Source organism: Oryctolagus cuniculus, chromosome 18 (genome assembly GCF_051225735.1).
Source record: "Oryctolagus cuniculus isolate XC-2025 breed Fujian yellow rabbit chromosome 18, ASM5122573v1, whole genome shotgun sequence".
Classification (NCBI taxonomy): Eukaryota; Metazoa; Chordata; class Mammalia; order Lagomorpha; family Leporidae; genus Oryctolagus; species Oryctolagus cuniculus.
In genome coordinates, this window is record NC_142884.1 from 10,830,368 (window position 1) to 10,855,168 (window position 24,801).

A 24,801-nucleotide genomic window follows, 5' to 3' on the forward strand; every position below is an offset into this window, starting at 1 on the left:
GGGTAAGGCGTGGGGCTCCTCCCCTAACCAACTCCCTGTTTACAGCTCCTGTCACAGGTACTTGCTTTCTTTTTTTTTAAGTTTTATTTTATTTATTTGAAAGAGTTACAGAGAGAGGTAGAGACAGAGACAGAGGTCTTCTATCCACTGGTTCACTCCCCAGATGGCCACAATGGCCAGAGCTGCACCAATCCAAAACCAGGAGTCTCTTCCAGTTCTCCAATGAGGGTGCAGAGGCCCAAGGATCAGGCCACCTTCTACGACACTTACTTTCAATTCATACACACTGGGAAATTTTTTAAAAAGTTATTTATTTGACAGAGTTACAGAGACAGAGGAAGACATGGGGGGATGGAGGGGCCTCCCATGCGCTGGTTCACTCCCCAAATGACTGCAGCAGAGGAGCTGGCCAGATCCAAAGCCAGGAGCCAGGAGCTTCTTCTGGGTATCTCACGCAGTTACAGGAGCACAAGGACTTGGGCCATCTTCACTGCTTTCCCAGGCCATAGCAGAGAGCTGGGTTAGAAGTGGAGCAGCTGGGACTTGATCCAAAGCATCTTGGGATCCCAGCATCAGAGGCAGTGGTTTAACCCTATGTGCCACAATGCCAGTCCCTATGAACTTCACATATAACTATCCTTAGTTACTGTGTTTTGTCCCTTTGGTCACTGATGTATAACCCACCCCAGTATAGTGCCAAGAATATGTAAGGTCTTGAGTGGAGAAATGAATTTCTTCAAAGCAGCACAGGTTGATGGAAACACAACAGGAACTCCCAATGCAGTGCTAGATTTTGTACTACTTGCATTTCTGTAAGACGAAAGATCAGCAGATAGAATTAGTTAGAATAATATAGCCATTATATAAGCAAAGTACGCAGTGTAATGATTCAAACATGTAATCCTGTGCAGATCATGAATCTGGTGTTTGTGTGCCTTTATTCTCAGTAGACCTCACAGCATGGGGTATTTTCATTACAGCACAGCTCAGCTCAGAGCACCCACACCTCAAGTGCTGTGGGGCTGCCTGGCTGGTTTACACATCTAAGTCCTGTGAAGACTCCTCTGTTGTCAATGAAGTGTGCACACCACAGCAGTCACGGATGCCTTAAGCAAAGGGAACTCTCTGAATGGCAAGGAGTAAATTGGAGATCATTTTGTTATTTTTCATCAGCACATAAGGACAGAGGGCTGGGTAGCATGAAGCCACAATTCCAGTAATCTTCTCCAGTTCTGGACGTTTCTCAGTTCTATACAATAAATAGAAGGTAATGAAGTTGTTTGCACAATAAAAAAACACAAAGCACAAGACCAGGATGAGGATCCTGTGTGTGGCTCTGTTTTCTGGAGGTGTCTGGGAGGAGAGCCTGGGGCTGTGGATGTGCTGGGCATTCCTGAGGTGCCTGCAGAGGTGAGTCACCATGCAGAGGCTGGCACAGATCATGAGCACCACAAACAGGAGATCACGAAGCACCATGACACTCAAGAGTGCTGCTGAATAGTGGCGATTCAGTGGCTGAGTTTGACAGTACGCATGAGCATACCCAGAACCAACAGCAGTGACATTACCGCTGGCTTCAGTGGCTCGGATGCTGTGGATGTAGATCAGCAGGTTGATGATCCAAAAACACAGGAGACAGGGCAAAATCCACTTGGACAGTTTAGATTTAAGCCATGCAAACTTAGAATGACTGGGACTCATAGTGACAGCTTGAAATACACTCAGGAGTGAGGTGGTACAAATGGAGAGACCCCGGGTAACTCTGTATGTGTACAACACTGTTTTACAACCAACACTATCCAAGAAACGTCTTACTCCAAAGGATGATGCAATATCTGGCACCAGCCTGAATGTGATGGTCAAGATATTGACCAATGACAGGTGTAAGAAAATCACATCTATGGGCTTCTTCAGATGTGGCCGGATCAGGAAGGCATATGTATATAACACAAAGAGCAATGAGTTCCCAAAGACACCAATACAAATTTGAGATATGAGGAAAAATCCAAAAATCAAGTCACTTGGCAACATTATCTCACTGACCGATGTTTTTAGGTGCTTTAATTGGATAATCCAGGACTCTGATAAAACATAAAAGAATCACATTGTGAGATTAAAATCAAAGGCAGCTGTGGGAGAATATAATGATGGATAGTTCAGTAGGAGGGGAACATGTTTAAATGTTCATATCTTCTGTGTGTCAGGCCCAGATATGGGACATCCAGAGGCTGCATTCCAGGGACTGTCAGAACCTAAGAGTACAGAAACAGGAGCATGAACCAGGAGACCAGGAGAAACTGAAACACTAGCACCATTTACTTCGTGCACTTCCCAGGACGTATTCAGGACATATGAAAGACACCTAGATGTGGTTTCCTTTAATCGCATTGTTTTCTTTAGCTCATTGGCTGGCATTTTCTCTCTAAACCCATGTTTCCATTACCTGGCCTTTCTGAGAACATTATAGTCACATAACATAAAGAAGAGCTAGTACATACCAAGTCCTTTTTCCAGTTTTGGCCATTTCACAGTTCTCCCAAGATGATTAGCAATTACAGCCCACTTCTAACAAAGAGTTCACCAAGTGTGGTCTTTTTGCCTCTCCCATCCCCCTACCCTGCTACCCACACCTCTCCATGGGTGTAGTAGTATTATTCAGGAACAACCTTGATCACATCACTTGGGGCCGAGCAACTGGCATGGAGTAGGTAGAGTCCGAGGGTGCTGCAGCATCCCACAGTGTGCAGGACAACCCACACATCCAGGAATTTTCAAGACCCAAGTGGCGGCCGGCGCCGTGGCTCAATAGTCTGATCCTCTGCCTTGCGGCGCCAGCACACCGGGTTCTAGTCCCGGTCGGGGCGCCGGATTCTGTCCCGCTTGTCCCTCTTCCAGACCAGCTCTCTGCTGTGGCCAGGGAGTGCAGTGGAGGATGGCCCAAGTGCTTGGGCCCTGCACCCCATGGGAGACCAGGATAAGTACCTGGCTCCTGCCATTGGATCAGCGCGGTGCGCTGGCCACGGCAGCCATTGGAGGGTGAACCAATGGCAAAGGAAGACCTTTCTCTCTGTCTCTCTCTCTCACTGTCCACTTTACCTGCCAAAAAAAAAGACCCAAGTGGCACTCTCACCATGGTTGATAAACCTGATAAACCCAGCCTAACAATGAGTCCATGCATATTCCTGACTACAGCACATCTAAAATCCACATTTGGTCTGAGAATTTGTTCTCAGCCTATTATGAAGCAGAATAGAAGGTAGACAAGTATTATCAGACTAGGAGTGATATGGCAGTGATTAAGGTTGATGTTCAAATTCAAACTGTTGATACCTCATCTCTATATACCGGATTTGGAGATAGTGTACTTCTTTCATCCAGTTATTTCCATCATCAAAACTGCAATCCCTTTTTGCTATGTAGATTTCTGGGGAATTCTGAGGTTGTCTCTTTTATGCTGCCCAACTCCATCTAAGTATTCTGAACCTGGAAACCTGTCTTCCCCACCTTCACCACAACTCCACTGGTATCCATCTCCCCTACAGCAATGACATTCTCAGGATCTAGCAAAAGCAAAAAGCACTCAAATTATGTCTCCAACATCATTCCTTCAATATCAGACATCATTCCTTCATTATCTCATTTGTCCCTCTAGCAATGTTATAACTGTTTTTATTAGCTGGCATTGTTTGAAGTTGTGATATCTGATATGACTGGCACCTGAGGATAATTCAATTTTTCACATGCACCTCACCTTTCATATGTGAGAAGCGATGTCAGATCTGTCCTCCAGCCCTGGGATGGTGTTGTCACCAGGAGGGACTGCTCCCCCTCTTCCTTTGAACCACAGCTCATTCTTCAGCTCCACCCTCCCATGTCTCTGAATCTCTTCCCTTAGCAAAACACAGTTTATCATTATTGTGTCATCCAGATGAATTCCCAAAATCCCCTTAGGGGTCTATGTGGTTCAGCTCTCTTTCTGCCCAGGCTGAACATCCCAGGCTCACATCTGAACAGGACCAGCCTCAGTGCTGCACAGCTCATGATTGGATGAATGGTATCAGTCCTCTGTCCATGACTAGTGGAGAAAAGCGAAACAGACTACAATGTGTACAGTACCACTGGAAAGCTTTCTCGACTCACACGTACTCCATCTGGCAGTCAATAAAATAAGACGGGAATAGAAATACACATGGACAAGTCATCTGCAATCATGAGAAAGACAACAAAAGATGGCAAGTTGTCTAGATGTACAGTCAGGGTGTTTGGATTGCCAAAATAACCAAGATACTATTGGGACAGGAAAAATGAGGAAGATAGAACAAAAACATTAGGGAGAAGGAGTAAGTATGGAAAAAAGAAAAGAAGGAAAAAGCTAAAGACACAGCAGGAAAAAATGGCACAAACATGAATCTATCCACACCATAAATTACCATAAGTAAGAACCAACTAGAAGGAATGCAGCTGGGCGGCAGAGGAAGAGGTCCCCACCTGTCTTCCACCAGCAATGATTTCTCAGCCACACACAGACAAAAAGTGTCTTTACAGAAGCTCTAAGGTCTAGCTAGGAGGCTGAGCACCTCAGGGGAGCCCCCAAGACCAAGAGAAGCATTCTGGAAAGGCAAGGCTCCAACCAGCTCTCAGGTTCCCTGACTGGGGTCCCCAGTGCAGACACAGACTCAGCCCCGTGGAGACTCAGTTGGGGTTTGTTTGTTGTTTAATGCTCGTGCTACTACTAAGACCATTCACCAAGGCAGCCAGGAGGAGTCACACCGCATTGTCCCTTCTGATACAGACACACTGGCCTCATTCTCAGCAGTGGCCCTGAATCAGTCATGCACCTTGGTCCCAGGCACTCTGAGCTGCAGTCAGGGAGCAGCCCTGGATGCCCAGGACACTGGAGGAAGTCACCAATGCCAGTGCTGCCGAGAGCAGACCTGAGGACCTCGGGGAAACCACAGATCCTGAAGCCCATTGGGTCTCGGCTCCAGCCTTTCCGGCTCACAGAAGGAACCAGCAGTAGGCTGTGTCTGTGTGCCCTGGGAGGCAGGCCTGCAGACCTCAGTTCGGCCTGTACACCATACAGAAAGCCTGTGACTCAGTTCTCTCGCCTGGGGTCCAGAATACACCCTGCCCATCCAGGACTCAGCAGGAGTCACACCCTTCCATGCCCATGGTAATAGGTCCATCAAATGCAGATTCAACTGCAGAGTTAAGTCAGACACGTTTCCCAGTGCTGGGCTTTACCAATATTATGGAAGCAGTGTGGTCCACCCAAGGACTCAGCAAGATCTAGGCTCACCTAAGTTACAGGGCTATGAACTGTGAATCTTACTGTAAACCAGTAGTAGTCATTTCAAATGTGTATCAAGGGGCTAGCGCTGTGGTGTGGTAGGTTAAGCATCCACCTGCAGGGCTGGCATCCCATATGGGCACTGGTTCATGTCTGCCTGCTCCACTTCTGACCAACCTCTCTCTAGGGCCTGGGAAAGCAGTGGAAGATGGCCCAAGTGTTTGGACCCCTGCACCCACATGGGAGACCTGGAAGAAGCTCCTGGCTCCTGGCTTTGGATCAGCACAGTTCCAGCCATTGTGGCTATTTGGGGAGTGAACTAGCAGATGGAAGACCTTTCTCTCTGTCTCTTCCTCTCTCTGTAACTCAACCTCTCAAAATAATAGATAAATCTTTAAAAAAAAAGAGAAAGAGAGAGATATCTATAAAGTCAAGGAAAAAGTATTGGTACCTTCAAATGCACCAACACAAAACTAAACATATCAGGGATAATCAGATAAATACAACACAACCGAAGAAAACTAAAAACACTTTAGTAACCAACTGTAAGTAGATAAATACTGTAAGTAAATAGAGATGGGTGATCTTGTTTACACCGAGCATACACAGTGGACAGAAAGCATGGTCTTCAAACACTGTTACTGGGAAGACTGCACAATTACACGCAAAAGAATATTTCACCCTTACAGAACCATATTCAATGTCAACCCAACATAGATTCAACACAAAGGGAAGATCTGACACTCTAAAGTTATAAGGAGGAAAAACTTCCTGACATTTACCTGAGGAATTATTTTTATGATATGAAAGACAGTCACTTAAATAAAAAGGGGAGGGGAGGCTGGCATTGTGGTGTACCCAGTGAAGCCAAGGCCTGCAAGGTCAGCAGCCCTTGGGGGCACCGGTTTGAGTCCCAGCTGATCCACTTCCAATCCAGCTCCCTGCTAACGTGCCTGTGGGAGGCAGCAGTGGAAGACAGTCCAAGTCCTTGGGCCCCTGTACCTATGTGGGAGGCTTCAATGAAGCTCCTCTCCAGACCAGCCCAGCTCCAGCTGTTGCAGCCATTTAGGGAGTGAACCAGTGGATGGAAGAACTGAAGAACTGAAGGACATTTTTCTAATGAAGATGTACAAGTGAATGATGTATGAAAAGATGCTCAACTTCATTGATCATCAGGGAAAAGCCAATTGAAACTTCTTAAGATAGCACATCACGGGGAGGAGGCAAGATGGTGGAATAGGAAGGGAGCACACTGATAGTCCAGGGAGAGACAGTTTAATAAAAGTGGAGATACTGCAGATTCAAGGAAGAGTAGGGGAGGAAACAGCAGAAGAAACTCTTCCGGAACGCGTGATTCACAGTGGACCTGCGGGGAGAGCGTGGGAGCCCACAGTTCGGGACACCAGCGGCAGACTCAACACACCAGCGCTGGAATGCAAGGTGAGCTGAACCTCAATAGCCCAAGACACCGGCAGGCAAGCGGAGAGAGGAGACTAGAGGGAACGACCCCCGGGGGGGAAAAGTTCACCAGGCTAACTGGAAGAGAGAGAGAGAGAGAGAAAAAAAAAGGTGACTGGTACGGACACGGGTTTCTCTCCACTCACCTCTCAAGGGCGAGCAAAACAAAGAGCAGGCGCCATCTTGGACATACGTCATAAGCAGAGCGACCTCAGGTCTGCACCGGCCCTGAGCCTAGCAGAAAAACCTGACTCTGGGCGGGGTGAATTAACAGGAGATTAGGACCTAGTAAATTTGTGGTGCTACTGAACTGAGACTGTGAAAAAAGAGACGGTGGGGGAGAGAACTCACGAATTCACGTAAGTACTCTCCAGAGACACTACAATTCTGTAACTTTGGCAACCCAGTGGGAGACTGAAGGAGAATCTAAGCCCACCCTGAGGGCAGAACAGATTCCCTGTGTGGTCCTTGGGAAAGAGCTTCCGATCTCTGGCTCCTGTGGGTATATCATTTGCCTGCTAACTACCTCCAACTTCGTTCAGCTGTGCGGAATTACTTCCCTTTTGAATCAAAGAGAGAGAGAGAGAGAGAGAGAGAGAGAGAGAGAGAGATCTACCACACCTAACCTGGGAGTGTCACCTTTGGCACACCAAACAGAGCTCTCAGGCCACACACATCTCAAGCCTCTAAGGCTCCATCAAAAACAGACATTCCACTTAATCTAGAGTCATAGTATAACAAGAAAAAGCACCACAATGAAGAAACCAAATATCTGCAATATGACAAATAACAAACGCAAAAACCGAGGTAATAAAAACAAGGAAGTCACTATGATGCCCCCAAATGAAAAAGACACCCCAATTCAAGATTATGAAGATGATGAGATAGAAGAAATTCAAGAAGCAGATCTCAAAAAATTGATAAGAACATTAAGAAGTACTCAAAAACAAATTCTTGAACTACAGAAATCCTTAATGGACAAGATAGAAAATCTCTCTCATGAAAATGAAATATTAAGGAGGAATCAAAATGAAGCGAAACAACTAGTACAACAGGAAACTGGGATAGTGACTGAAGTGAAGAATTCAATAGATCAAATGAAAAACACAATAGAGAGCCTTACAAACAGAATGGGTGAAGCAGAAGAGAGAATATCAGACTTCAAATACAGAGAACAGGAAAGGATACAGTCAGACTAAAGAAAAGAAGAGGAAATTAGAAATCTAAAACATATTGTCAGGAATCTGCAGGATACTATTAAAAAACCCAACATTCGGGTTCTAGGAGTTCCTGAAAGCATGGAGAGGGAGAAAGGATTAGAAGCCCTTTTTAGGGAGATATTAGCAAAAAATTTCCCAGGTTTGGAGAAGGAAAGAGAAATCCTAGTACAGGAATCTCACAGAACCCCTAATAAGCATGACCAAAAGAGATGCTCACCACGACACGTTGTAATTAAACTCTCCACAGTGAAACATAAAGAAAAGATTCTAAAATGTGCAAGAGAGAAATGTCAGATTACTCTCAGAGGATCTCCAATCAGACTCACAGCTGACTTCTCATCAGAAACCCTACAAGCTAGGAGGGAATGGCGAGATATAGCCCAGGTACTAAGAGAGAAAAACTGCCATCCCAGAATATTATATCCTGCAAAGCTATCATTTGTGAATCAAGGTGAAATAAAGACCTCTCATAGCAAACAGAAATTGAAAGAATTTGTCACCACTCGTCCAGCCCTGCAAAAGATGCTTAAAGATGTGTTACACACAGAAACACAGAAACACGGTCATCAATATGAAAGAAGGTAAAGGAATGAAACCTCACAGCAAAAGATCACAGGGAATTCAAAGCATATATTAGAACTTATCTTTGGCAAATGGCAGGGCAAAGTTACCACTTATCATTAGTCACATTGAACGTTAATGGCCTGAACTGTCCAGTTAAAAGACACAGATTGGCTGATTGGGTTAAGGAACAAAACCATCTATTTGCTGCTTACAAGAAACCCATCTTTCCAACAAAGATCCATACAGACTGAAAGTGAAAGGCTGGAAAAAGATATACCATGCCAACAGAAATGAAAAAAGAGCGGGCGTACCCATCTTAATATCGGACAACATAAACTTTACCACAAAAACTGTTAAGAGAGACAAAGAGGGGCACTACATAATGATTAAGGGATCAATACAACAAGAAGATATAACAATTATCAATGTATATGCACCTAACTACAGGGCACCAGTTTATCTAAAAGATTTGTTAAGGGACTTAAAGGGAGACTTAGACCCCAATACAATAGTACTGGGGGACTTCAATACTCCACTCTCAGAAATAGACAGATCAACAGGACAGAAGATCAACAAGGATATGGTAGATTTAAACGACACTATAGCCCAAAGGGATCTAACAGATATCTACAGAACTTTAAATCCTACAGCTAAAGATTTTACATTCTTCTCAGCAGTACATGGAACCTTCTCTAGGATTGACCACATATTAGGCCATAAAGCAAGTCTCAGCAAATTCAAAAGAATTAGAATCATACCATGCAGCTTCTCAGACCATAAAGGAATGAAGTTGGAAATTAGCAACTCAGGAATCCCTAGAGCATACGCAAACACATGGAGATTGAAAAACATGCTCCTGAATGAACAATGGGTCATAGAAGAAATTAAAAGAGAAATCAAAAACTTTCTGGAAGTAAATGAGGATAACAGCACAACATACCAAAACTTATGGGATGCAGCAAAAGCAGTGTTAAGAGGAAAGTTTATATCAATAGGTGCCTACATCAAGAAATTGGAAAGGCACCAAATAGATGAGCTTTCAATGGATCTCAAGGATCTAGAAAAACTGCAGCAAACCAGACCCAAATCTAGTAGGAGAAGAGAAATAATTAAAATCAGAGAAGAAATCAACAGGATTGAATCCAAAAAAACATTACAAAAAATCAGCCAAACGAGGAGCTGGTTTTTTGAAAAAATAAACAAAATTGACACCCATTGGCCCAACTAACTAAAAAAAGAAGAGAAAAGACCCAAATCAATAAAATCAGAGATGAAAAAGGAAACGTAACAACAGACACCACAGAAATAAAAAGAATCATCAGAAATTACTACAAGGACTTGTATGCCAGCAAACAGGGAAAACTATCAGAAATGGATAGATTCCTGGACACATGCAACCTACCTAAATTGAACCAGGAAGACAAAGAAAACCTAAACAGACCCATAACTGAGACAGAAAGTGAAACAGTAATAAAGGCCCTCCCAACAAAGAAAAGCTCAGGACCAGATGGATTCACTGCTGAATTCTACCAGACATTTAAAGAAGAACTAACTCCAATTCTTCTCAAACTATTCAGAACAATTGAAAAAGAGGGAATCCTCCCAAATTCTTTCTATGAAGCCAGCATCACCTTAATTCCTAAGCCGGAAAAAGATGCAGCATTGAAAGAGAATTACAGACCAATATTCCTGATGAACATAGACGCAAAAATCCTCAATAAAATTCTCGCCAATAGAATGCAACAACACATCAGAAAGATCATCCACCCAGACCAAGTGGGATTTATCCCTGGTATGCAGGGATGGTTTAATGTGTGCAAGACAATCAATGTGATACACCACATTAACAGACTGCAGAAGAAAAACCATATGATTATCTCAATAGATGCCGAGAAAGCATTTGATAAAATACAACACCCGTTCATGATGAAAACTCTAAGCAAACTGGGTTTGGAAGGAACATTCCTCAATACAATCAAAGCAATCTATGAAAAACCCACAGCCAACATCCTATTGAATGGGGAAAAGTTGGAAGCATTTCCACTGAGATCTGGTACCAGACAGGGATGACCACTCTCACCACTGCTATTCAATATAGTTCTCACAATTTTAGCCAGAGCTACTAGGCAAGAAAAAGAAATTAAAGGGATACAAATTAAGAAGGAAGAACTCAAACTATCCCTCTTTGCAGATGATATAATTCTTTATTTAGGGGACCCAAAGAACTCTACTAAGAGACTATTGGAACTCATAGAAGATTTTGGCAAAGTAGCAGGGTATAAAATCAATGCACAAAAATCAACAGCCTTTGTATACACAGACAATGCCATGGCTGAGGAAGAACTTCTAAGATCAATCCCATTCACAATAGCTACAAAAACAATCAAATACCTTGGAATAAACTTAACCAAGGATGTTAAAGATCTCTATGATGAAAATTACAAAACCTTAAAGAAAGAACTAGAAGAGGATACCAAGAAATGGAAAAATCTTCCATGCTCATGGATTGGAAGAATCAATATCATCAAAATGTCCATTCTCCCAAAAGCAATTTATAGATTCAATGCAATACCAATCAAGATACCGAAGACCTTCTTCTCAGATCTAGAAAAAATGATGCTGAAATTTATATGGAGACACAGGAGACCTCGAATAGCTAAAGCAATCTTGTACAACAAAAACGAAGCTGGAGGCATCACAATACCAGATTTCAGGACATACTACAGGGCAATTGTAATCAAAACAGCATGGTACTGGTACAGAAACAGATGGATAGACCAATGGAACAGAATTGAAACACCAGAAATCAATCCAAACATCTACAGCCAACTCATATTTGATCAAAGGTCCAAAACCAATCCCTGGAGTAAGGACAGTCTATTCAATAAATGGTGCTGGGAAAATTGGATTTCCACGTGCAGAAGCATGATTCAAGACCCCTACCTTTAACCTTACACAAAAATCCACTCAACATGGATTAAAGACTTAAATCTATGACCCAACACCATCAAATTATTAGAGAGCATTGGAAAAACCCTGCAAGATATAGGTACCGGCAATGACTTCTTGGAAAACACCCCATAAGCACAGGCAGTCAAAGCCAAAATTAACTATTGGGATTGCATCAAATTGAGAAGTTTCTGTACTGCAAATGAAACAGTCAGGAAAGTGAAGAGACAACCGACAGAATGGGAAAATATATTTGCAAACTATGCAACTGATAAAGGGTTGATCACCAGAATCTACAAAGAAATCAAGAAACTCCACAACATCAAAACAAACAACCCACTTAAGAGATGGGCCAAGGACCTCAACAGCCATTTTTCAAAAGAGGAAATCCAAATGGCCAACAGACACATGAAAAAATGTTCAAGATAACTAGCAATCAGGGAAATGCAAATCAAAACCACAATGAGGTTCCACCTCACCCCAGTTAGAATGGCTCACATACAGAAATCTACCAACAACAGATGCTGGCGAGGATGTGGGGAAAAAGGGACACTAACCCACTGTTGGTGGGAATGCAAACTGGTAAAGCCACTATGGAAGTCAGTCTGGAGATTCCTCAGAAACCTGAATATAACCCTACCATTCAACCCAGCCATCCCACTCCTTGGAATTTACCCAAAGGAAATTAAATTGGCAAACAAAAAAGCTGTCTGCACATTAATGTTTATTGCAGCTCAATTCACAATAGCTAAGACCTGGAACCAACCCAAATGCCCATCAACAGTAGACTGGATAAAGAAATTATGGGACATGTACTCTATAGAATACTATACAGCAGTCAAAAACAACAAAACCCAGTCATTTGCAACAAGATGGAGGAATTTGGAAAACATCATGCTGAGAGAACTAAGCCAGTCCCAAAGGGACAAATATCATATGTTCTCCCTGATCGGCGACAACTAACTGAGCACCAAAGGGGAAACTTGTTGAAGTGAAATGGACACTATGAGAAACAGTGACTTGATCAGCTCTTGTCCTGACGGTTGATGTACAATGTAATACTTTATCCATTTTAGTATTTTTTTTTTGTTTTAGTACCATTGGTTGGACTCTGTAATTAACACACAATTATTCTTAGGTGTTTAAATTTTAACTGAAAAGTGATCCCTGTTAGGAATTTGGAAAACATTATGTTCAGTGAAATAAGCCAATCCCAAAGGGACAAATACCACTTGTTCTCCTTGATAGGTGACAACTAACTGAGCACCAAAAAGGAAACCTGTTAAAGTGAAATGAACACTATGAGAAATGGTTACTTGATCAGCCCTCACCCTGACTGTTTATGAGCAGCTTAATATGTTATCCCTCTTAGTATTTTTGTTTGTTTGTTCTACTTAATACTTTTGATTGAATACTGTAATCAATACACAATTCTTCTTAAGTGCTGAAACTTAACTGAAAAGTGTTTGCTGTTAAATATAAGAGTGGGAATAAGAGAGGGAAGAGATGTGCAATTCGGGACATGCTCAAGCTGACTTACCTCAAACAGTAGAGTTAGAAACATACCAGGGGATTCGAATTCAATCCCATCGAGGTGGCATGTACCAATGCCATTTCACTAGTCCCAGTGACCAACTTCTGTTCACAATTGATCGTAATGATAGGACTAAGAACCAAAGGGATCACATAAACAAGAATAGTGTCTGCAAATACTAGCTGATAGAATCAAAAAGGGAGAGAATGATCCAACATGGGAAGTGAGATACACAGCAGACCCATAGAATGGCAAATGTCCTAATAGCATTCTGGCCTCATAATCAGCCCTTAAGGCATGCAGATCCGGCTGAAATGCCCATGAGAGTATTTTAGGCATGGAAAGCCAAGACACTCTGGGGGAAAAAAACCTAAATGAAAGATCTCCGTGAGTGAGATCCCAGTGGAAAGAATGGGTCATCAAAGAAGGAGGTACCTTTCTCTGAAGGGAGGAGAGAACTTCCACTTTGACCATGGCCTTGTCTAAAAATGATCAGAGTCAGTGAACTCAAGGGGCTTCCATAGCCTTGGCAGCTCATGACAAGAGCCTAGGGTGATTACTGATGCCATAAACAAGAGTGTTAATTTGTTAAGTCAACAACAGGAGTCACTGTGCACTTACTCCTCATGTAGGATCTTTGTCCTTAGTGTGCTGTACATTGAGATTTAATGCTATAACTAGTACTCAAACAGTATTTTTCACTTTATGTTTCTGTGTGGGAGCAAACTGTTGAAATCTTTACTTAATGTATGCTAAACTGATCTTCTGTAAATAAAGAGAATGAAAAATTAATCTTGATGTGAATGGAGGGGGAGAGGGAGTGGATAAGGGGAGGGTTGTGGGTTGGAGGCACTTTATGGGGGAGAAGCCATTGTAATCAATATTCTGTACTTTGGAAATTTATATTCATTAAATAAAAGTTAAAAAAAAAGATAGCACATCACACCATCAGGATGGCTAATATTACAAAGGTAAGAGATGACAAGAATTAGCCAGAGTGTAGAGAAATGGGAGCCCTCACACAGCATTGGTGGGAAGGAAGATAAACTGGTACAGACATTAAGGAAAACCATGTAGAAATCCCTTGAAACATTAAAAATAGAAATGCCATATGATCCAGGAACACCACTTCTAGGTGTGGATTCCACCACAATGAGCAGAGTGTCCCTCAGAGATATCCACACACCGTGTTCACTGCAGCATTCCTCATCATAGCCGAGATCTGCAAACAGCCTCAATCTAACTGTGGGTGAGTGGATAAAGAAAATGTGGTGTGATGCGATGGAACATTATTCAGTCTTTTGAAAGGAGATCTGGCAGCAACTTACTCCATATATTTATAAGTAGCAGGGAGACAGAAGTTTAAGGGTTCCTATCACAAAGAAATGGTAGATGTTTAGGGAGATGGAAGTGTTAAATACCCTGATTTGATCATGACATATTACTTAACTGTATGGAACTATCACACTGTATTCCATAAATACGTGCAATTACTGTATGTCAATGAAAAATAAAATGGAATGATTTGTTAAAAAGAGAGCCTGCCATTTATGACAACACAAATGAACCAAAAAGACATTAAGCTATGAGAAATTAGCCAACAGAGAAAGACAAATATTGTATGGCCTCACCTTTATGTGGAATCAGAAAAATGTTAACAGAAGCAGAGGAGGAAGGTGGTTCCCAGGAGCTGAGGGGTGGATAAGGAATTGGGATGATGTTAGTGAAAGGATACAATCTTTCAGTCACAGGATGAAGAATGTTTGGGAATATGATGTAAAGCACAGTGATGACTGCTAACAGCACTTTTGTGCACTCTTGGAGTTTGCTAACAAAGTAGGTGCTGAATGTTTTCACCACCAAAAAAAAGGTGATGGATGTGTTAATCTGCTTGATCGTGATAGTCATTTCACAATGCCTAAGGATACCAAAGCATCACATTGTACACGTTAAATATATATGTTTTCACTTTATTTATACTTCAATAAAACTGAACAATTTGTTAAAGAAAATGCAGTAAATAAAATAAACAAAAGGGAGAGACTAAAAAGCACACTATGCCAGGTGTGCACTAACAGACTTGTATTTTAAATACAAAACATGCACAGGTCAAAAGGAAGAGGATGGGAAAGATGTATCCCACAAATGGCAACAGAAAGAGAGCAGGAGTGACCACATGAAGACCAGGCAAACCAGACTTCCAGCCCCATATGTGTCCAAATAAAAATATATAAAAATGCAAAATTGTTTTCAATAGAAGATGCCCACTCTGTGTAAACTACCGAGAGAGAGAGCAGGTGCCCCTTCAGTCAGATCAGACAAGTCAAACTTAGGGAGGACAATAACTGGGTATATAAAAGGCCATGTCGGCATATTTAAGCTTTAAATGAGTACATACAAATAAACATAGAATCATTATCTATAATCTAAATACATATAAAATAACAGGAAGATGCAGGAACTCAAACATTGCAGTGAGAGATTCTAACCAAGATGTTTTAGTAATTATCAAAATCAGCCCAGCAGACAAAATGTCAGTTCAGATGCAAAAAATTTAAGCAAGTCAATTCACATCCTCCACCTAACTGCTAAGAACAGAACACAAAGAGCCTCTGCGTTATACCCATCTTTCCTTCTCAGACACAGCATGAACCACGGGGTAAATGCAGCCATACAGCAAGCAGGGACGTATCAGCGAACTTCCAGGGTCTAATTCAACAGGAAATTATCTTATGCAGTCATAATGAGTCATCAGTAAAGAGTAAGCAAACATAAAAATACCAATTACTCGTGTTCAAAACCAAAGTACTTTGTGGTAACCACTTACTGGAAAATATTCCATCATGAAAAATGCATGGGGCCGGTGCCATGGCTCACTTGGTTCATCCACTGCCTGTGGCACCGGCATCCCATATGGGCTCTGGGTTCTAGTCCTGGTTGCTCCTCTTCCAGTCCAGCTCTCTGCTGTGGCCAGGAGGACAGTGGAGGATGGCCCAAGTCCTTGGGCCCTGCAGCCACATGGGAGACCAGGAAGAAGCACCTGGCTCCTGGCTTCGGATCGGCACAATGTGCCAGCTGTAGCAGCTATTTGGGGGGTGAACCAATGGAAGGAAGTCCTTTCTCTCTGTCTCTCTCTCTCTGTCTCTCTCTCTCTCTCAATGTCTAACTCTGTCAAATAAATAAATAAATAAATAAATCTCACATCTTTCCTTCAAAACACATCAAAGAGAATGAAAAGACAAACAGCCAAGTAGAAAACTGGGCAAAGGGCCAAAGCAAGGAACCACAAGCTTCCTCTGGGTTCCCCACGTGGTTGTAGGGCCCCAGGCTGTTCTTCCCAGGCCCATTAGCAGGAAACTTTATTGGAAGTGGAGCAGTCAGGATCGAATGGATGCTGCAGGCTGCCACTTACCTGCTAAGCCACAGGCCAGCCAAGTCTTCCTACTTACTGCTTACTGAGTATTATGATTAATGGTGAAATGAGTCTGTGACTACAGAGTGGATTAAAACTGTTTCTGCAAAACCTAATGAAGTACAGGGAGGAAGGAATGGGTACTGGGTGGATGGAGCCAGGGAGTGTTGGAAGTGTGGTTGGAAGTATGGAATGCATAACATCTGTTCTCTTCATATTAATGACCAAGTTTTTAAAAGTTTAAAGAAATCCTTATATCCAGTAATGTTGTTCCGGCAAAACTTGTATTGTGTGCTGACATTAAAAGAGCAGCAGTTTGGTACGGATCCGATTTTTGCCTAGATTGCAATCTTTCACTGTTTTGTCATGAGACTCATGGAACTTCCTGGATGCATCTTCTGTGAAACACACTCAATGCTCATGAAGTTTAATGACTCCCATATTCACACAGTCACCCAGAGTTCTTTCAATTCACACGTGTGTGGTATATGACAGCCAGCTGCCATGGAAGGGTTGAGGTGATGCTCCCACTTGCTAAATACAAAACATCAAAAACAAAATTTGTTTCTAGTCCCGGTTGGGGCGCCGGATTCTGTCCCGGTTGCCCCTCTTCCAGGCCAGCTCTCTGCTATGGCCAGGGAGTGCAGTGGAGGATGGCCCAGGTGCTTGGGCCCTGCACCCCATGGGAGACCAGGAAAAGCACCTGGCTCCTGGCTCCTGCCATCGGATCAGCGCGGTGCGCCGGCTGCAGCGGCGGCCATTGGAGGGTGAACCAACGGCAAAAGGAAGACCTTTCTCTCTCTGTCTCTCTCTCTCACTGTCCACTCTGCCTATCAAAAAAAAAAAAAAAAAAAAAAAAAAAAAAAAAAAAAAAAAAAATTTGTACCTAATAAAAACTGACAGGGGTGGGTGTGTGGCATGACAGTGAAGATGTCACTTGGCATGCAGACATCCTGCATCCAGGGTCTAAGTCCAAACCCCAGCTCTGGGGCTTCCCATTATGGATTCAGCCTGATGCACATGCTTTGAGGGAGCAGCTGATGACTCAAGTAAATGGGTTTCTGCCACCCACGTAGGAGACCTGGCCTGATTCCTGGATCCACCTTCACCCAGGTCCAGTAACTGGGTGCTGTGTGCATTTAGGGGGAGGGAACCAGCAGGTAGCAGTATTTGATGGTCTGTCTATCTGTGTGTCTTTCTGATCCTCAAAAAAGAAAAATTAAAACATAAAACAAACTGAAAAAAAAAAACAAGAGTTAAATAACCATTAAAGAAATCAATACTACTGTTAAAAATATCTCCAAAATTAATGATTTATTCTTCTACAAGTTATAAAACACTTAAAGACAGAATCACCTGAATATTGCAAAAATGCTTCCAGAACCAGAAACAGGAAACATTCAGTGAACCACGATAAAGGACTTGAAAAGCTTTCTTTGAAGGCCATCAATGACATCGGTAGAAAGGAGAATGGCCCTATCAGAGTTCTGTTCCTCACGAAGAGGAGATCAGAGCTCCCCCTGTTCCCCCCTGGAGGGCACAGCGACAAGATGGCAGCCAGCAGCCAGGGGAAGAGTGCTTCCATGGCCCGGCCTCATCCCAGACGCCAGCCCCACAAACCTGAGAAAATCAGTGTCTGCTCTCTCAGCCTCCAAGTCCACCAGCTTCTGTCAAAATGGCAGCCTGGTGAGAACCCGTGCATGTGCAGGGCACGCATGCAGGAAATTTCAGTGAGGTTACCCTCCCCCAGGGATTTCCTATGAATTAGCTCTGTGCTGAAAATATCTGTGAATTGGGGTTTTCACCAAGGGCAGAGGTGGTCTCAGCAAAGACCTAGACAAAAAGGCCTTCCACACTGCCTCGCCTGGGCGCCAGCAGCGGCAACACACGGGTCCATCATTGACGTCACTGCTCTGCGTCCTCTGGGTGGAGCCTCCTGAGAGGCTCAGGGGCGGGAGCATCAGCTGACCCGGAAGTGGCGATTTCACCTGAGCAGCCAGCAGCCTGAGCAGGACAGTCCTCCGCGCTCTCAGCAGACACTGGAGACACAGGACAGAGCCACAGCAACTGCATGATTTCCTCTGCGAATTTAGGGGCCACTCAGTAGCGACACCTGGGACCAATGGGCGTGAGCGGGAGATCTGATAGGCATGGTGGTGGGGTCGTTGGTCCAGAGTAGACACCACGGGGCACAGCCGGGGAGGGGTGAGGGCAGCTGTGCTGGTCTGGATCTGGGTGCTGGGGCCTGGGTGTGGCCACAGTGAGCATTCATGGAACAAGAGAAAATGCCAAGTACTATGCTGCTTTAAAAAATAATGTCTAGGTGCCAGTGCTGTGGTGCAGCAGGTTCACACCCTGGTCTGAAGTGCCGGCATCCCGTATGGCCGCTAGTTCAACACCTGGCTGCTCTACTTCCTATCCAGCTCTCTGCTATGGCCTGGAAAATCAGTAGAAAATTGCCCAAGTCCTTGGGCCCCTGCACCCACGTGGGAGGCCTGGAAGAAGCTCCTGGCTCCTGGCTTTCAATCAGCGTAGCTCCGGCTATTGCAGCCAACTGGGGAGTGAATCATTGGATGGAGGACCTCTCTCTCTCTCCCTCTCTCCCTCTTTCTCTGTAACTCCTTCCAATAAATAAATAAATCTTTAAAAAATAATAAAATAATAAAAAATGTCTAAAAGCTTAAAATAATAATAATAATAATAATGTCTAGAATGTTAGAAAATTTGTTGGGGGGGTCGGCGCTGTGGCACAGCTAGTAAGGCTGCTGTCTGTGAAGCCAGCAACTATATCCTTAACTGTTGGAATTTGTGCTGCTTTGTTTATGATCCAGCTCACTGCTAATGTACCTGGGAAAGCAGCTGACCAATGTCCTTGAGCCCCTGCACCCACATGGGATATCTGGATGAACCTTCTGGCTTCAGCCTGGCCCAGCCTTGACAATTGCACCACTAGGGAGTGAACCAATAGAGGGAAGATCATTCTCTGTCTCTGCCTCTGCCTCTCCTCTTTAGCTGACTTTCAAATAAATAAATAGATCTTAGAAAATATTTTGAAGGAGAGGATAGCCAATCATAAGACTTGAATTGAATTTGGAAATTCAAGGATAAAATTTAAAACTCCATTGATCAAGAAGATGAAACCATGATAGGAAGGAGGGCAGAGGAGGAGAAGGAGAGCTGTCCATGGGGCACACGTGCCTGCTCATGAGGAACAACACTAGGCAACTAGGGGAGGAAAGACAGCCATGAAGTAATGAAGCAGGGTCTAAGTTGAAGGTCTCTGAGGTGTATTTCCAGATGTCACCATGACTGACACATTAGGATAAAGAACAAATTTTTTTGAAAGGCAGAGTTAGACAGTGAGAGAGAGACAGACAGCGAGAAAGGTCTTCCTTCCATTGGTTCACCCCCCAAATGGCTGCTACAGCCGGCGCACTGCACTGATCCGAAGCCAGGAGCCAAGTGCTTCCTCCTGGTCTCCATTGTGGGTGCAGGGCCCAAGCACCTGGGCCATCCTCCACTGCCTACCTGGGCCACAGCAGAGAGCTGGACGGGAAGAGGAGCAACGGGGACAAAATCCGGTGTCCCAACCAGGACTACAACCTGGGATACCAGTGCCACAGGTGGAGGATTAGCCTAGTGAGCCGTGGCGCTGGCCAGATAAAGAACAAATTTTAAAACCTCATGGAGAAAACTGAGTTTCTGCATGGGAAGAGCCTCCTTCTGGCATTAGATAATGTGTATGATCAACAGAAAACTGAAAAGAGGGGAATTGGGAGCTCCTGAAAGATTGGAGTCTTTGGACAGGCGAGGTGGAATTTCTTAGCCTTGGGAACAAAGATTCAGGCAAAGGTTCATGAGGGTGCTGTCCCTGGGGACTGGAACTGAACAATGAGGTAAGTAGGACAGAGAATTTAAGATGTGCAAGACGAAACTGAGAAAAAACTGAAGCTGGTTGAAAGATTTTGCAAAGTAAATATACTGCAAACCAATGCACCATGGAGCTATGAGAAAGAATCAGGCCCCTTGCTGATGAGTATTTAAATGTAGAGATACTTCTCCCTGATATCCCAATCGATTGGATCCAAATAATAAATACATCAGCATTAGAAGGGAGGGGGATCATTATGGATGGATTTACACAGATGCTGGGAGGTGCCCCTGCATTGTACTCAATATTCAGGATTGAATCTCCCACAGCTTCCCTTCCCCTTAATCACCTCTATTTTCACAGCACGTTTCACAGACACAACAATATTTCCTGCATCAAAGACATTCTTTAGTGTTCTCTTTACTTCATTTTACTTAGGACCACAGGGGCACATTCAACCTCTACGTGAGTTCCTGAAATATACAAAGTAGGTATTATATATTGAATAGATAAGGGAAGTCTTTATGAACAGCACAGTTTAACAGTAATAAAAGGTAGGTCCAAATATGATTTTGATTTTCTAGTAACTCCATTCAAAAGGAAAAAATCAAACAGATAAAATTAGCTTAATGATACACAATAAATTCATTTAACCCAAAATGTTACTTCACTGTGTAATCTATGTGAAGATTAATACATTTTGACTCACATTAACATTCCAAAACCTGAATGTTTTGAAATGGGCTGTATAGTTCCACTCAAACTAGCCCCATTTCCAGTGCCCCCAGGGCCCTGTGGCTTCTTCTCCTCATATAAATCTTGAAGGAGACTCCTCTGTTGAAGATGATGTCAGATCAGCCACTGAAAGCTCGTGGACAAAAGGTCATTCTCATATTTGAAAGGAAGGAAGTCAATTTGAGAATAATTTTTTTATGTTTCATCAGAAAAAAGGGGTAAAATATCGGGAAGCATGATGCTAAAATTCCACCAATACCCTCTAACCTTGTGTTTTTACAGATGCATAGAATCCGTAAAGGGTCAAACAGTTGTTTGACAAATAAAAGAACACAAAGCAAAATATCATCCAAAGGATTGTGTGGGTGGCTTTGTTTTCTGGAGACATCTTGGAAGAGAGGCTGAGGTTGTCTGTAGAGGATCCACACCATGTAGAGGCTGGACCAGATCATCAGTGCCAGGAACACTACTTCATGAGTCACCAGGATACTTATAAATGACCTTGATTCATGGTCTCTAAGGTTCCTGGATTGACAATATGCATTAACATATCCCGACTGACCACAGTGAAATTCAACTTGGCTCTTACTCTTTCAATGATGTGGATGAAGATCACCATGTTGATGACCCAAAAAAAGAGTAAAGATAGGAATATCCACTTGGAGAGTTTAGATTTCAGCCACGCCCATTTAGAATGACTGGGACTGACAGTGATGGCCTGAAATACACTTAGGAGACAGGTAGTACATATGGAAAGACCTCGAATAACTCTGTTTTGTTTTTTTTGTTTTGTTTTTTTTTTTTTTTTTTTGACAGGCAGAGTGGACAGTGAGAGAGAGAGACAGAGAGAAAGGTCTTCCTTTTGCCGTTGGTTCACCCTCCAATGGCCGCCGCGGCCGGCGCGCTGCGGCCGGCGCACCGCGCTGATCCGATGGCAGGAGCCAGGAGCCAGGTGCTTTTCCTGGTCTCCCATGGGGTGCAGGGCCCAAGCACCTGGGCCATCCTCCACTGCACTCCCGGGCCACAGCAGAGGGCTGGCCTGGAAGAGGGGCAACCGGGACAGAATCCGGCGCCCCGACCGGGACTAGAACCCGGTGTGCCGGCGCCGCTAGGCGGAGGATTAGCCTAGTGAGCCGCGGCGCCGGCCCGAATAACTCTGGATACGTACAGTAATGTTTGACAACCAAAGAAATCTTTGACTCCAAAAGATGACATGACCTCTAATATTGAAGGGATCATAATGGTTGACATATTGACCACTGTCAGGTGCATGAAAATCCAATCTATAGGTTTCTTCAGATGAGGTTCGATTATGAAGGTGTATGTATATATCATGAAGAGCAATGATTTTGCCATGACACCAATACAAATCTGACATATTAGGATAAAGCTATAAGTCACATCACTTGGTAACATTATCTCAATGATGTTGTTGATGTTACAGATATTTTAACTAGGTTAATTTGACATCCTCTGATAAATACAAAGATTATATTCTGAAATTATAAAAAATGGAGTCTGTTGAAGAATATGATGATTAACAGCTCTGAGAGACAAGTGGACAAATGTTCAAATCTTCTATATTTCAGATCCAATTGTGGTTCTTCCAGGGACTGGACTTCAGGCATCCTTTGAATTTCAGAGTATAGTTATACATGATATGGAGACAGTGGACATCAAATGCTCACATTCTACTTACTTGTCTACTGCATGAGGACATGTTGGTGTCTATGAATGAAAAATTTGTTTGAGATGCTTTCTTCAGAGAACAAGAATACTTGTTATCGCTAAACCTAAGTGCATAGTCTCAACTTTCTGAAGAATATTCTACTCCTAATGTGTGAAGAGTAGTGTGTTTGCACTCCTTTCTTAGAATTTATACTGCAATGTATAGATTCAATGCGAAACCAATCAAAATACCAAAGGCAATCTTCTCATATCTGGAAAAAATGATGCTGAAATTCATATGGAAAAAAAGAAATTCATATGGGGGCACAGGAGACCTCGAATAACTAAAGCAATCTTGTACAACAAAAACAAAGCTGGAGGCATCACAATACCAGATTTCAGGACATACTACAGGGCAGTTGCTATCAAAACAGCATGGTACTGGTACAGAAACAGATGGATAGACCAATGGAACAGAATAGAAACACCAGAAATCAATCCAAACATCTACAGCCAACCCATATTTGATCAAGGATCTAAAACCAATCCCTGGAGTAAGGACAGTCTATTCAATAAATGGTGCTGGGAAAACTGGATTTCCACGTGCAGAAGCATGATTCAAGACCCCTACCTTTAACCTTACACAAAAATCCACTCAACATGGATTAAAGACTTAAATCTATGACCCAACACCATCAAATTATTAGAGAACATTGGAGAAACCCTGCAACATATAGGTACTGGCAAAAGATTTCTTGGAAAAGACCCCATAAGCACAGGCAGTCAAAGCCAAAATTAACATTTGGGATTGTATCAAATTGAGAAGTTTCTGTACTGCAAAAGAAACAGTCAGGAGAGTGAAAAGGCAACTGACAGAATGGGAAAAAATATTTGCAAACTATGCAACAGATAAAGGGTTAATAACCAGAATCTACAAAGAGATCAAGAAACTCCACAAAAACAAAACAAAAAACGCACTTAAGAGATGGGCCAAGGACCTCAATAGACATTTTTCAAAAGAGGAAATCCAAATGGCCAACAGGCACATGAAAAAATGTTCAAGATAACTAGCAATCAGGGAAATGCAAATCAAAACCACAATGAAGTTTCCCCTCACCCCGGTGAGAATGGCTCACGTTCAGAAATCTACCAACAATAGATTCTGGAGAGGATGTGGGGAAAAAGGGACACTAATCCATTGTTGGTGGGAATGCAAACTGGTTAAGCCACTATGGAAGTCAGTCTGGAGATTCCTCAGAAATTTGAATACAACCCTACCATTCAACCCAGCCATCCCACTCCTTGGAATTTACCCAAAGGAAATTAAAATGGCAAACAAAAAAGCTGTCTGCACCTTAATGTTTATTGCAGCTCAATTCACAATAGCTAAGACCTGTAATCAACCTAAATGCCCATCAACAGTAGACTGGATAAAGAAATTATGGGTCATGTACTCTATAGAATACTATACAGCAGTAAAAGACAATGAAATCCGGTCATTTGCAACAAAATGGAGGAATCTGGAAAGCATCATGCTGAGTGAATTAAGCCAGTCCCAAAGGGACAAATACCATATGTTCTCCTTGATCGGTGACAACTGACTGAACACCAAAAAGGAAACCTGTTGAAGTGAAAGGGACACTATGAGAAACAGTGACTTGATCAGCCCTTGTCCTGATTGTTGATGTACAATTTAATGCTTTAACCCTTTTAGTATTTTTTTGTTCTAGTTAATACTATTGGTTGAACTCTGTAATTAACACACAATTATTCTTAGGTGTTTAAATTTAACTGAAAAGTGATCCCTGTTAAATATAAGAATGGGAATAAGAGAGGGAGAAGATGTACAATTTGGGACATGTTTAATCAGACTTGCCCCAAATGGTGGAGTTAGAAATGTGCCAGGGGATTCCAATACAATCCCATCAAGGTGGCATGTACCAATGCCATCTCACTAGTCCAAGTGATCAATTTCAGTTCACAATTGATCGTACTGATAGGTCTAAGTGTCAAAGGGATCACACAAACAAGACTAGTGTCTGCTAATACTAACTGATAGAATAAAAAAGGCAGAGAATGATCCAACATGGGAAGCAGGAT

The 24,801-nt window shown here is 42.9% G+C and overlaps 1 protein-coding gene and 1 pseudogene across 5 annotated transcripts in view; both read right to left on the reverse strand.

The window, feature by feature from the left end:
- Positions 1 to 324: 324 nt before the first annotated feature.
- The window catches only part of ORYCUNV1R1672 (vomeronasal 1 receptor oryCunV1R1672), a 33,543-nt gene continuing 9,066 nt past the window's right edge, over positions 325 to 24,801 (reverse strand). Inside the window, exons 1-3 of one of the 5 annotated variants that reach the window (XR_016224475.1) lie at positions 6,895 to 7,040; positions 3,752 to 3,890; positions 325 to 810 (exon numbers count right to left, since the gene is read on the reverse strand). Coding sequence is in view for 3 of the 5 variants with exons in the window: in XM_089318708.1 (XP_089174834.1) it covers positions 1,108 to 2,031 (924 nt within the window). In the remaining 2 variants the exon portion in view is untranslated. 5 annotated transcript variants of the gene reach the window in all.
- On the reverse strand, positions 21,153 to 22,449 carry ORYCUNV1R-PS1627 (vomeronasal 1 receptor oryCunV1R-ps1627 pseudogene; annotated as a pseudogene).